General features: G+C 45.3%; 2 protein-coding genes across 3 annotated transcripts in view; one reads left to right on the forward strand and one right to left on the reverse strand.

The window, feature by feature from the left end:
• The window catches only part of CALU (calumenin), a 28,189-nt gene extending 25,681 nt beyond the window's left edge, over positions 1 to 2,508 (forward strand). For both annotated transcript variants that reach the window (XM_081244139.1, XM_081244140.1), the window contains exon 7: positions 131 to 2,508. In XM_081244139.1, coding sequence (XP_081100265.1) covers positions 131 to 235 — 105 coding nt within the window. In that variant the 3' untranslated portion in view covers positions 236 to 2,508. The remainder of the gene's footprint in view (positions 1 to 130) is intronic.
• OPN1SW (opsin 1, short wave sensitive) lies at positions 2,392 to 7,468 on the reverse strand. Its single transcript, XM_081244142.1, is given in 6 exon segments — positions 2,392 to 4,072; positions 5,065 to 5,304; positions 5,722 to 5,887; positions 6,195 to 6,363; positions 6,664 to 6,754; positions 6,757 to 7,468. Coding segments are annotated over 6 exon segments (1,038 nt in total). The 5' UTR covers positions 7,009 to 7,468; the 3' UTR covers positions 2,392 to 3,952.
• Positions 7,469 to 14,305: the final 6,837 nt, after the last annotated feature.

The raw sequence follows: 14,305 nt of genomic DNA on the forward strand, positions 1-14,305 counted from the left end.
TGAGTTCACATTTAATTTAGTGGGAATTAGAATCGTAAATCTTGACTAACCCCTGTTGTACGTTAACAGTGTTCTAAATTTGAAATGAGAAATATATTTTGCATCAATTCACTGTTCTCTCTACTTTCAGGATGGCAAGCTTACCAAGGAGGAGATTGTTGACAAGTATGATTTATTTGTGGGCAGCCAGGCCACAGATTTTGGTGAGGCCTTAGTACGACATGACGAGTTCTGAGCTGCAGACAGAGGAACCTACATTTCTTCAAAAGTAATTTATTTTTACAGCTTCTGGTTTCACATGAAATTGTTTGCGCTACTGAGACTGTTATTACAAACTTTTTAAGACATGAAAAGCTGTCTTAAAAATCCCGTCCCCATTCCTCCTCCTCTCTGAGGGACTGGAGGGAAACTGTGCTTCTGAGGAAAAACTCTAATTAGTACACTTGTGTTTGTAGATTTACACTTTGTATTATGTATAACATGTGTGTTTATTTTTGTATTTGTTCTCTGGTTGGGAGTATGATATGAAGGATCAAGATCCTCAACTCACACTTTGTAGGCAAACGTTAGCCCTTCACTCTGTCTCAACCCTTATCATATAATTTTTATAATTCTGACTTAATTAATTTTAAGCCTGAGATCAATAAGAAATGTTCAAGAGAGAGAAAAGGGAAGAAATAGTCCCCACAATTTATATTTAGAGAGATAACCCTTAAACTTGCCTATTGAAAAGTATACTGCATAAGGAGTAGGGGCCGAATATTTCATTCATCTGCTCCACGTCCAGGTCCTGGCATTGTCTGGTCAAGGACCGATCCCTGTGCTGTAAGAAAGCTTGGCTCAACTTGATTTCATTCATTCGTTTTTTTCCTTCCCTGTAAGACTAGCTGTTTGCTAATTTTGTCAAGCACAGCTGTGGTGGGAAGAGTTGGGGCCACTGTCTTGAAAATCAATCAAGTACTGAGTGTGTTCTCTTTACAGAGCTATACATAGAAACAGCTGGAAAACTAAAGGAAAAGTACAAGTGTTTTTAGGGCACATGCTTTTTTCTGGGTATGCATCTATTGAAGTGCTCAAGACTGTCTTGCCTATTGAATCACTGTAAGTGCCCCCATTCAGCTCCTGTTTCCCCAGGTGTTCCAAGGCATTAATCTGCACTGCAGTTAAAATGTACTCCTTTCCAATCATGTCATTGAAAGTGCCTTTAATGAGAGAAATGATCACTGAATGAGGATTCTCTTAAGAAACTCGAAGATAAAGAGAAGATTATTTGGACCACCTTAAATGAAAGCTTAGAACCTCCTAGTGTGGTGGGATTTTTTTCTTTCCTTTCTCTTTTGGATGGTGGTTAAATAGCAGTATTAGTTAGGGGCTTGGTTGCAGTGTTCTTATCTTGTGGGCTGGTTTCCAAAAACCACATGCTGCTGAATTTACCAGGGATCCTCATACCTCAGAATGCTAACCACTTACTACCAGGCCTATTTCTGTGTCAGCTGGAGAGCCTGAGCTAAGACTCAAAGACGAGAGGGCTCTTTGGTTTGAGGACCATCGCTCACCCTTCCTGCCTTTGACCCATCACCCGCTATGTCCCCATCTCCCCACTGCCAAAAAAAAGTTTATCATGAATCAACATGGCCAACCCTTATCAAAGAGAGGGACATTGTAGAAGGAGCTGAAGAAACCACCTCTTTCCCAACTCACTTTACCTATATTTTACGTAACAGGAAACTGTCTTTTTTTGGTCCCTTTCATACAGATGGACCTCTTTTGAGAAGAATTATTATATTCCAAGTTTTTAGCCCTCAGGTTACTAAGACAAATATATATATATATCTGTTATTATTTCATATATCTTTCTGGATAATACATTCAGGTGGTGCTGGGTGATTATTATAATCTGAACCTAGGTGTGTCCTTTGGTCTTCCACAATCACGTTGAGGTGGGCTACTTGGCCTGGTAAAAAGCCGGATATCGTGTAACTCCACCCCAGCCTTTGCATTGAGCTCTTGAGAGTGGATACATTCTTTTAGCCCCAATATAAGGGAGTGGAAATTCTCTGCCTTCCAGATTCCCCATTTTTATTGTTAAGAAGATCAGGGATAATTAATAATGCCCACCAACCCTGGCTTGGAGAGGGCACATCATGAATTGTGTGGCAGGAGATCCTCATAGGTCACTAGGTACAGAGAACCCAGGCCTTATGTTAAAGTCACGCACCTAGAAAGCAAACCTTCATCTGCTAAGACAGCAACTTCTGGATGCTGGGTGCTCATCAGTAAGCATTGTACTCTAATCTCTAATGATCCCCCTGGATTTTTTTTTTTCTTTTGGTTTAAATCAAGCCTGAGGCTGGTGAACAGTAGCTGCACACCCACATTGTGTGTTCTGTGAATGCTAGCTCTCTTGAATTTGGATATTGGTTTTTTTTTATAGAGTGTAAACCCAGTTTTATATTCTATAATGCAAACAGGTACCTATCTGTTTCTAAATAAAACTGTTTACATTCACTGTGGGTTATGTATGTCCTTTATTTTCTTAAGAAATGGAACTCTTGCTTAGAATTATGGGTGTTATAAAATGGCACAGAAAAAGAGCTCTCCTAAAAGGTTTATCATACCCCCCACCCCAACCCAGAGAAGTTACTGCCTTCTCCCGAATTGGTTACTTTTTTCTTCCTATTCCTGAAGTCTTCTAGCATCCTTCTACAGCTGTAACCCTTCTCTGCTTCCCTTAGGCCATATAACTGGAGAGGAGCCCAGCTGCTCATTACATAATTGCCTGATACCAAACACAAGCCATTTCTGAATGTACACACATTTATCTTGATTTTTATTTCAAAAAGTCTCTTCTTCAGGGGGTGGGGAGAGGGAGTATAAGGTAAAACAGTTTTTTGAACATTTTGTATAGTTTATAAATGGTATTGAGATGTGCAAATTCATTTTGAGAACATGAAGGGAATTAAACTATTAACTTTAGTAAATACACAGCTTAAGACAGATATATAGGTTTAGCCAGATAGGAGGTGTGGGGGGAAAGGAAGCACCTGGAATATTCATGCTGGTACAGGGGTTTGTGGGCATGGCTGTCGCAGCCAAAGCGGTAGAAATTACTGGCAGTGACAGCATAAGAAAGTGCTTCCAAACTCATTTGGGACCTACTGAAGGGTTTTTTTTAAGGTTTGTTTTGTTTTGTTTTAATTTATTTAATTTATTTATTTTTGGCTGCATTAGGTCTTCGTTGCTCTGCTTGGGCTTTCTCTAGTTGCGGTGAGCGGGGGCTACTCTTCGTTGTGGTGCGTGGGCTTCTCACTGCGGTGGCTTCTCTTGTTGTGGAGCACGGGCTCTAGAGCACAGGCTCTCAGTAGTTGTGGCGCACGAACTTAGTTGCTCTGTGGCATGTGGGATCTTCCCAGACCAGAACTCGAACCCGTGTCCCCTGCATTGGCAGGCGGATTCTTAAACCACTGCGCCACCAGGGAAACCCTAAAGGTTTTTTTTTTTTTAATGTCTCTCCCATTTCTAAAGTGTTTTCATAAGTTTGTTTTAATTCAAAATATATCATCTTTGAACAGATCCCCAGTAGGGAAAAAATGTTACTAAAAAGGAAAATAATTGTTGTGTATACACTGAAAAATCATCAGCCAGACTGCTTTACAGTTGCCTTGTATGTAGAAATCTGTTCTCCAAGTGCTATAAATTCTGCCACTTAAGAGTAGAAACTGATGATTGTTGAAATGGCCTTTGGGGTGGTCTGAAGTAGACCCAGCTGGAACAGTAGCTTTGTGTAGGTAGGAAGGAAATAGTAGGAAAATGGAAAATTGACCTCAAATTGCTGTCACTCCCCTTCCCATTTTCGGTGTTGTAGTAGTTTGGTTTTTGACAGGGAAGGTAGAAAGTAGAAGTTTCCTTAAATGTAAAATCCTTGTTGCTGCAAACAGGCCAGTATGGCTCCTTAGTTGGGGCCAACTTGGCTAGAAGAGATGGTAGAAACTTCCAGTTTCTGGGAGCTAGACAGGTCAGACTCATCTGTCATGGACCTTCCACACACCATCTCCATGATGCAAGCTCGGAACTGGAGGAAAGAGCAGAATTGGAGATAGTCCCCTTGCTAGACCAGTACAGAGGAGATAACATCAGGAAGCATAGGGGAAAAAAGATCTCATTCTTTGTATCCTCAAAGCCTCGCACAATGCCTTAGACACAGGATCTCCTCAGGTGGTTTTGATTATATCTTCCCAATACTGAGAGCTAGCTATATTCCAGGCTAAGACTACTCACTACTCTTGGGTCTACAATGATAATCCCTACACATTCTGGCTAACTCTGAGAATGTGTAGAATTTCACTGTTGGGAAACCTCACAAACCACCCTGCCCCATAAGAGCACTGTCAAAAGTGACCCCAGAATAGCCCCGCCCACCCACCCCACCATTACTTGAAAGGGCTCCCAAATGGGGAAGGACTGCCAATTCTGTTTCTGTCCAGGAGGTTTCACATTAGTTTTGAATCCATCTCTGGAATTGAGGAAACAAAGTAACAATTCTCAAAGCAGAGTGTTAGCTCTACAAGACAGGAACCCTCCTTGATTTGTCTGAGTTTGGGTTATTAGCTTAGATTCAGGATTTGGGATAGGAAGCCACCTGGTACCTTCAGATGATAAGCTGTTTTAGAAACTTATGCATGTGTTGTGATTTCTGTGTTTCACATAAATGGTCGTGCAGACTAGAAGTTGGAAAGGATTAAGAACTCGTGAAATGGAAATTTAGGGTCACTGTTGATCTATCAGTTTTTCAGTGAAACGGAAAGCCTTTTCACATCTCATCCTGCCCTTTGGAGCAACTTGAATTTTATGGCTCAAGTTGTCTTCCCTGGGTTCTGTGATCTTGTCTGGATGACCACGCCTTCATCCCTGTGCTTGCTTACCAAGTGCTTTCTAGCCTGCTGAGGGTTTCCATGCCTTCCCTGTTCACCCCTAGAAACCCTTTGAGTGGAGTCCCAGGTGCTTGGAGTTAAAAGTCGTTGTTGGGAAGAACCAGGTCTTAGGAATATAAATAGAGAGCTTTACCTGCTTATTCATGAAGCAGTAGATGATGGGATTGTAGACGCAAGCACTCTTGGAGAAGAAGGCAGGAATGGTGACAAACCATAAGTCCACCCCGTGGTTACGGTTGTTGACTATATACATGGGCAGGGCAGCACAGGGCGTGTAACAGAGACAGAAGGACCCCACCATCATCACCACCATGTGACTCACCTCCCGCTCAGCCTTCTGGGTTGTACCTGACTCCTGCTGCTGAGCTGCAACCTGGAAAGAACACAGAAAACATCACACCCTCTTATCCCTGGCCCTGAACTCCCAGATCTCTGGACTCTTCAACTAGGGGGCCATCTACTCTAATTGTCTCTCTGCTGTCCCAGCTTTTGGCCTAGTCCCTCTGTTGCCCCCTCCTTGAGGAAGGCAAGATGGAGGCAGCTCTCTGGTCTGTGACAATGGAAAAGATCACATGCATCTCTTGATATACCTGAGCAGGGATGACTCCGCCTTATTCTTCATTCCATTTCATCATCTCCCTGTCCCCACTTCCTTCACTGCTTTTTGATACCCCTCTACCTGACTATGGACATTTCCAAATGTTTTATGTTCTAGAGCACTTACCCGCTCTTCCCTCTCACCTAGAGCCTTGTGATCCCTTCCTCCCTGACCCTCACGAAAGGCACTCACAGCTCTGAAGACCCCCAGCAGCTGAGAGTAGGAGAAGCAGATGAGGGAGAGAGGCACAATGTAGCAGAAAATGAAGAGAAACCAGGTATAGTACTCGCTGTAATATTTGGTGCCCACAGTGTACCAGTTGGGACCACAGGGACACTGAAGACCCTCGGGGACGAACCTGCAAGGGACCAAGCACTTGCTCACTGTGAGGCTCAGTTAGTAGAGAGGGAGATGAGATTCTTGGGTTGTGTTCTCCACTTAGAACCCAGAGTGACTTCAGGCAGTGGGTATTTTCTGTCCTCACCAGCGAGCCTTTAGCAATTGCAACTGCAGGGTAAACTTTAGCACTTGTCTCCCACAGCCCTTTCCCTTATTTATTCCACCAGCTCTTTAAAAATTAGAGGTCAAAGACTATACCCAACTCTCTTCCCGCCCTCGCAGCCTGAGCTTCTAGCTAAGTCAGCACAACGGCCCCACACTCTCACCGGCTCCAGCCAAAGAAGGGTGGGATGGAGGCACCAATACCGATGGTCCAGGTGGCCAGGACCACCATCAGTGCGTGCTTGGAACTGAAGCGGAAGTTGCCGAAGGGCTTACAGATGCTGATGTAGCGCTCAAAGACCAAGAAGGCCAGTGACCAGCCTGTCACCAGACCTGTGATGAAATGTGAGGGTAAGAGGGTAAACAGCCCCACTCATCCTGGCAGGCAGAGTGGAATACAGATGGGGTGGAGAAAGCACAGGGAGGGAAGATTGGAGTGGTGAGTGAAGTAGAGTTTGGGACTCGGTCAAACTTCTAGTCTGGGTGGCTTTATATCTCAGTATTCAAAAGAGCACCAAACTTCTATCCCCCAGACTCCTCTTTGGGGCCCACTCTCACCCAACAGCCTGGCCCCTGGTCCCAATCATGGAGCAGTGTCCTTTGCCTCCCCCCAGCCCCCTTCTCCTGCAATACCTGCTGTATAGCCCAGGAAGGCCCCCAGAGCACAAACATGGTGGCCGAAGACAAAGTATCCATGACAGCTGGTGATGAAGACGACAAAGAGAAGTTGAAGTAGATGAAGCCCCCCAGGGATACATTGACCAGAATGTAGTTGAGTGGCTGCCGCAACTTTCTGTAGCGCAGTGTGGCCACCAGCACTGTGGCATTGAGTGGCGTCCCTACAAAGAAGACAAAGCCCGTGAAGGCTGCCTGGAGGTGGAAGGCCCAGACAGGGGCAAGGTAGTGCTGAGGCCCATCCCACGGCCCCACCAAGGAGATGAACAGAAAAAACTCCTCCTCCTCTGACATCTTGCTCATGGGATGTCCGCCACTCGCTCTGATTCCTCTTACAGATCATCCTCCCGCCACCACTTCTCCCCGACCCTGCCAAAGAACCTCTCCTCCAAAGCCACTTTGGAGCTCCCTGAAAGATCAGTACTGATCCTAAGCCTCCTAAGGACAAAGCTTGGGATTAAAGACCCTAAGCCTCCACCTAAACCTTTTGTGGCCCCAAAGCCGATTGTATGTTCTTCAGAGGATAAAAGAGTGGGCTCAAAGAATCCGGACATGCAATGGTCAGGTGCTGGAATGAATAGGAGTGGGCTCATTAGGGCCTGGGAGATGCTGACCCATATTTAATGAAGACCCTCCATCACTTTTTTTTTTCCCCTTTGAGTGGACCTATGGAAGGCACCCTTCTTTGACTTCAGGCACTACTATATCCCTGTAGGTGTTTACACCCCATCTGCCCCTTTGTGGAAGGTGCCCCCTAAGTGTCCCTCTCCAGGGATCTTGGGCTCACAGCCAGCCTGGGAAGCAGCCTCAGGCTGCAGGAAGGGGCAGGGAATGGAGAGTTCCCTGGAGCACCTTAGTAACAGCCCTCATGGAACAGTTCAGGGGCAACTCGACAATGCCTAGAGGTCTAAGGCATCCCAGGCTGCCAGTTTCTTCATGGTGAGTCTACCCAGAGAGGGTACCTTTCCTACTCAGACCTCCCCCAGCCAGATCGAGGTTAGTTTGCTCACTGTCCCTCTCACACCATGTTCACACCTGCCCCTGCCCTTAGCTCAGCAGTGCCCAAGCTGCCAGTCATCCAAGACCTGCCCAGTGAATTACATAATTCACTGTCCAGAAAGTCAACAGAAACCAACTGTTCTTCAGATTATGACAGACAAGAATGGGGTTTCACAAAGGAGACATCGGTGTGACGTAATCAACAATGTCCTCAACAGCATTCCTGAGTAGCACAACAAGCAGCTTCACAGGATTGGGTCTCCTGCTGACTTACCCTCAATATGGGCTCCACACAAAGCACGATTCAGAACTGGACATAAACCAGAACCATTCGGCTGGGGGCCAAATAACCAGCTCTGCCAGGCTACTCTAATCCAGAGGACATTTCAACTCTCTAGAGGCTTGAAAGGCATTATTCCCTAGCCTCTCTAATCATTGCTTCTCCCTGCTTAGTTTTTTCTCAAGTGGATTTCTGTTTCAAGTGGATTGTATATGCCTGGGGCTCAAAATTCAAACAGTACAAAAGAATATACAGTGAAAAATACATTTCTTTCCCACCCAGGCTCCCAGCTCCCCTCTCCAGAAGCAACCAGTGTTCACTTTTTGCTGTGTTTTTGATACGTAGGATGAAATGATGTGTTGAGCTTGAAATGTGTTGTGACAGTGTTGTCTGTTAAATACTGACCCGTCAGACTCTCCAGACAAGTGGCGAGATACGGGAAAGTTCTACATGCTCTTGTGAAAATGAGGGATCGTCCAAGGATTTGCCTGAATGAATGCCATCCTCACGCCTGGGAGGAAAGAGCAGAACCCCCGCACCCCACCCCGAGGTAGAGCCATGAAGCTTCCTAGAGAATTTCATCTGCTGGCTTTGAAATACAGAGACAAATGAACCACTGAGGGCCTAAACTCCTACAGCCTAGATCAAGGCCACAGTACTTTTAGCCTGGAAAACAATGCATGGTAGATGGCAAGGGATTTCCACCAGGGCGGCACTCCTCTCCCCCACCCTGTTACCCTGGAGACATTTGGAGGTGTGTGGGGTGGGAGGGGGGTGTTTTGTGGCTGTTGGCAAAGAAGGGAATTACTGGTATTGAGTGGGCAGGACACTGCTCTAGACAGGCCACACTGAGAATGATCCTGCCTCAAATTCCAATAGTACCCCCAGAGAGAAGCACTGGCTGGGACCCAATCCCGGTCTCAGCCCTGAAACATTCTCAGCAAAGTCCCCCTGGTGCCCTTGCTTGGAGCCACCTCACTCCTTGGCACACCCAGCGAGAGAAACAATTAGGAAATGTGTACTGAGGTAATGGAATGACGCGTTGAGTGGCTTTTATTTATAAGCCAGTTTAAAGCTGGGAAACAGCTACCCAAAAACTCCCTTTGGTTTGAGAATAGATGAGGTGTTGCTTTTCTCTCTGGCCATGATTGGTTAGTGGAGCCAGTCATCTGGTCCAGACACTCCTGGATGGGGAAAATAAAACTTCATCCCCTGGGTACAAAGGAATGTCAGCCAATATGTTCTCTAAAGCGAGGGCCATTCTTCCCCATATCCAACAGACGCGTTGGTTTATTAGGAAGCCTGCTTTTGCATGGATGGTGGGAGGGTTTCTTTAGGTTTATGGCTTTTACCCCGAGCCAAGTAATGAAGATCCACCTGAATATCTGTTGCCCCTGGTGGTTTTTTGGTGCACACTCCTGGCTTTCTTTCTTTCCCTCATTCACGCATTCATTTATTCCACAGACATTTGCTAAGAGATGCCTACAACAGCAGTTGTGCTGTGAGGGTGACATGAGATTAATCTGGTAGAGTGCCTATCTAAGGCCGGGTACACAGAAATGCTTGGGAGTTGTTTGTTTTGTCAGCAGGATTGCCAAGTGCCAGACACAAGGCTGGATCCAAAGATCAATAAGACAGATCTCTGTCCCCCCAGAAGCTCCCAGCCTCCTAGAGGGGACCCCCCCACCCGGAGGCAAACAAGGGTCCTGGGGGTGTGATGGATGTGGTACAGTAGCAGCACAAAAGAGAGAGCCAGACAGAGCCTACTGGGTCTCCTACAAGGCCCCCGTTTCTGATGTGTGACCTCTCCCCTCACTCTCATCTGGGGAATCCCAGCCTGAAGAACCCCACCCAGGCCACCCTTAGCTGATTGGCAGGCTCTTCCCTGAAGCTTCCCTGGGTGGGATGAACAGGGCAGGCTGGGGTGAGGGAGGAATTGTGGGTATTTACAGGATGTATTCCCATCTCTGGTTTTCTAGAAAGTCTGGATAGCAGTGTGTATCGCATTTAAAACACGCTTTGGATTCAGATAAATGTGCTTCGTATAAGTCGAATTTGGGCACGTTTCTTTTTCTTATAGTGGGGTGACAGCTATCTCACAAGGCTGTTACGAGGTTAAGTAAGATCTGTAAAGCACAGATCACACTGCTCAGCCCACAGTAAGCATTAAGTGGCAGCTTTCCTCTCATGTATTTTCTCCTTGCCCTCATGTTGCCATCATAATAACCCCTTTCCTTTGTACAGCACTTTACAGTTTGCAGAGTGCTTTCACATACGTTTACTCACCTGATCCTCAAATTACCCTGTAAGGCAGACAGGGCAGGTGTGACTTCATCCACAGATGAAGAAACTGAGTAATTTAGCAAATATCACCCAGTCAAGGGTGATCTGGGACAGACTTCTTAGTCCTCACCTAGGAGGCAGATGAGTTTGGAGGATTTTTTCTGGTGGTCTGATCATGAGGTAAGAAAGAAGAGTGGTTCTTCATGGGTGCAGGAGATGCCAGGCAGACCCCCTCAGCCCTGGGGTTCCCGGAAGGGGGGCTGGCTGGAGACTGGCTCCCTCCCTGCCCTTCCCCAGCAGCACCCCACGAAACTCCACTTGGCAGCCCTGAGGGAGAACTGGATGGTCACCGGGAAGATGGGACCTTGCCTAATCACTGTGTGGCTCCACAGTGGGCCAGGGAGCAGTGGAGAGAGCCGAGGGGCAAGGCCTGCTGCAGTGCAGCCGACCTGGGCTGGGAGCCAGCCTGGACGGAGAAGAGAGGCCCTTCTAGGAACCACAAACTGCGGCTACTGCTGATGTGGCAAAGAAGACACAGCTGGCAAAGAGTAACCCTCAGTGGCTCTTTGGTCTAGGGCTATGATTCTCACTTAGGGTGCTAGAGGTCCCGGGTTCAAATCCCAGACGAGTCCTACTTTTCCTGGATTTTTCTTTTTTTCTGTTCCCCTTTCCCCGCCACACAAGTATACATTGCCTGCCCTTTCTCAAGTTGAAACAGAGATGACCCAGTGGTGAGTGAATAAAGGACCCTGAAGACAAGCTGCCAGTCAGTCTCCCCATTAGTCATGGCCTGTATATACCCCATTATTTCCACTGAGGCCAAGCCGAGCAGAAGGGGATTGACATAGCTCCAGGAGCTGAACCTGAGATGGTAGAGCCAAAGGGTTGCCTCGTGTTAGGCAGAAAGCCTCTCAGAGAGCCTCAGATAAAGAGCGGGTGGTCAGAACAATCAGGGCCTGAGCTGGAGGTCAAGAAAAGGCAAACTCCCCATGTAAAACCCAAGCTATGAAATGCATTGGCTTCAAAGTCCAAAAGCTAGGAATAAAGTTACAATTCTTAGTCTCAGCTTTCCTCTTGGTAAAATGGGAACAATAATATTCATTTCTTAAAGTTGAGAGGATTAAATCAGAAACTGTATGTGAAAACACTTTTCAAACTATAACACACCGTACAGACATAGGGATTGTTAGGAATACTACTAAAGATAAAGAGAATCTGGAAAGGAAATTCTGACAACGTGACAGACTGAACTAATGTAGTTTCTCTTCACCCAGTGTCCCCTAAAACACACACAGAAATACTACATAAAACAGAATTTAAAAACTAACGTATGAACATTTGCAAAATTGGTTTAAAAAGGGAAATTCCCAGATATCAGAATTAAAGAATATAAGACTAAACAAAGAAGGAGGAGGAGGAGAAGGAGGAGGGACTATCACAGAAGCCCATGGTTCATTTCAGACACAGATCACAGACATATACCAGGGACATAGAGATGTGTTCTAATGCTTTCAGTTATAGGCTATGGGCCCTCAGCCCACCAGAGACAAAGAGCTGGTACTGAACCCCCTGCATAAAGCTCAGAACATCAAAGATCTACCTTATCCATGGAAAGAAGACTAAAATGGCACACACCAGTTCAACGAAGCAGAGAAAAGGGTTAGAAATCCAAGTCAACCCTGAGAAATTGAAGTCTGAGCCTGAGAAAATGCTTGTGTTGCATCTGGATTTATGTTTGAACTTTTTGGCCAACACAATAATATTCCAAGAGATAATGATTGATAATTTTCCAAAATAAAAGAAAGACACAGTCCTCAGATTGAGAACTGAGCTTGTAAACACATTGTGCTGAAACTGGAGAATACTGAAGAGAAAAAGAAAAATCTTAAAAGCAACAAAAAATAAATTTAAAACTTGTTTGCCTAGAGAGACAATTATATTGGCAGCTGACTTCTTATTAGCAGCAAAAGATTACAGAAAAAAATAGAATATCTTCAAAAGTATATCTAAAAGAATTGTCAACCTAAAATTTTATGCCCACTAAATTTCCATTTAAGTGTTGTGAAATAAAGACCTTTTAAGGCAAAGACTGAGAATGTTTACCACTCAAAGACTTTTACTGAAATGCTACCAAAGGATATACTTCGTAAGAAGGAAACTGAAATAAGAAGGAAGGAATGAAATGCAAGAAGGAATGGTGAGCAAAGAAATTTATAAATGTGTTAGTGAATCTAAAAAAGCATTGAGGGACTTCCCTGGTGGTCCAGTGGTTAAGACATCGCCTTCCAATACAGGGGGTGCGGGTTCGGTCCCTGGTCAGGGAGCTTAAGATCCCACATGCCTCGTGGCCAAAAAACCAAAACAGAAGCAATATTGTAATAAATTCAATAAAGACTTTAAAAATGGTCCACATAAAAAAAATCTTTAAAAAAATTTTTTAATTAAAAAAATAAAATAAAAAAGCATTGACAGCCACTGTTAGTGGAGTAAAAATCAGTTCAGCTGCTTTATAGAGCAATTTGGCAATACCTAGTAAAGTTTAAGGTGCACATATTCTATGACCCAGAAATTCCACTTCTAGGTATCTACCTTAGAGATGTGCTTACATATATGCCAAGGAGGCATGCACAGCACTGTCCATCACAGCATTGTTTACAATAGGGAATATTGGAAATATCCCAAGTGCTCATTAGCAGGAGAATGGATAAATCAATTGTGGTATATTCAAACAATGGAACAAAATTCAGCAGTTAAAATCCATGAACTAGAGCTGTACGAAACAGCATGAATAAATGTAAAAAGAAAAAAAAGTTAAGGAAAAAAGAAAGGTTGCAGAAGAATGTGTATAATATACTGTACTTTTTGCATCTTTAAAAGATTCACTTTTTCTTTTTAATGAAAGAATCTAGGCATTTAGAAATCAGGGTAAAGGGGGATAAATGGCTGCATCAGTCCTCAGAGAGGATGATCTGCTGGGATGGGATTAGGAGGGAAGCTGAATCCTGGGTCCATGGATTACAAGGATTAATTGAGATTATCCCCCTAAAGTGATCACTTGGCTGGCATCCCCACCACTCCTAGCCCTTCAGAGATGCATCCCTGGACCACAGTCCACCTCCCCCCCATACCTGCTAAGCCCTTTCCTCCAGCCTCCTATCTTCGTTCTCACCCTCAACCCAGTACTGGTCTGGGTTTTACTCATATTTGGGTCCTGAGAATAGACTGGTTCAGATCTCCTCTGAATGCTCCTCAAATCAAGGGTGAATCGTGACCTGCACCCCTGGAGCCAGGGAGAGATTAGTCCTAATACTCTGGAAGAGAGCCCCCTGAGGAGAGCTTGGACCTCTAGATGTTACAGTTGACAACTTTCTCTCCTGTCCTTCCCTCCATTAGCCAGGAGGTCAGCAGTCAAGGTCTGCTATCTGACCCTGCTGGTTCAGTCAGGACCAGAAGGAGCTGTGCTGGGGCAGAACAAACAGCCACTCTGCTTCCAGCATTAGACTCTGTCATTCCCAGGAGCCCTATGCCCTCCACCCTCCTAACGCCGACCCCTTTCCATCATCCCTGACAAGTTGCCCTGCTCCCCAAGTCTGGACAGGCCTGAAATCGGCAGCGGACCCTCTGGAAAGGGTCTGGGTGGGCCTGCTCAACAGTCTTTCCCCACAACTCCATCACCTTAACCACAGGGTCTGGAGTGGAGCCCTGTCCTCTGGGGAGCAAACGAAACATCTTGATCTGTGCTCACCATCTCTCAGAGCACATACGAGGCTGGGGGTATGAGAGGGAAGAAGAAAGGTGAGGAGAGAGAGACAGAGAGAGACAGAGACAGAGAGAGGCTTAGAGGCAACATTATGGTTAAGAGGCAACATTGAACTCCTTAAGTGTGAGATCATATGTTAAAATAAGCAGAGCATTGACTGTGTTGTTGGGAAATTTACCTTTACTCATTTATTCTACGTGTAAAGGACTTTGTTAGATGCTGGAGATACAAAAAATGACTAAGATAACTTCCCAGTCTTCAAGAAGCTAGGCAGACAG

Source organism: Mesoplodon bidens, assembly GCF_964165515.1.
Source record: "Mesoplodon bidens genome assembly, chromosome: 9".
NCBI classification, from domain to species: Eukaryota; Metazoa; Chordata; class Mammalia; order Artiodactyla; family Ziphiidae; genus Mesoplodon; species Mesoplodon bidens.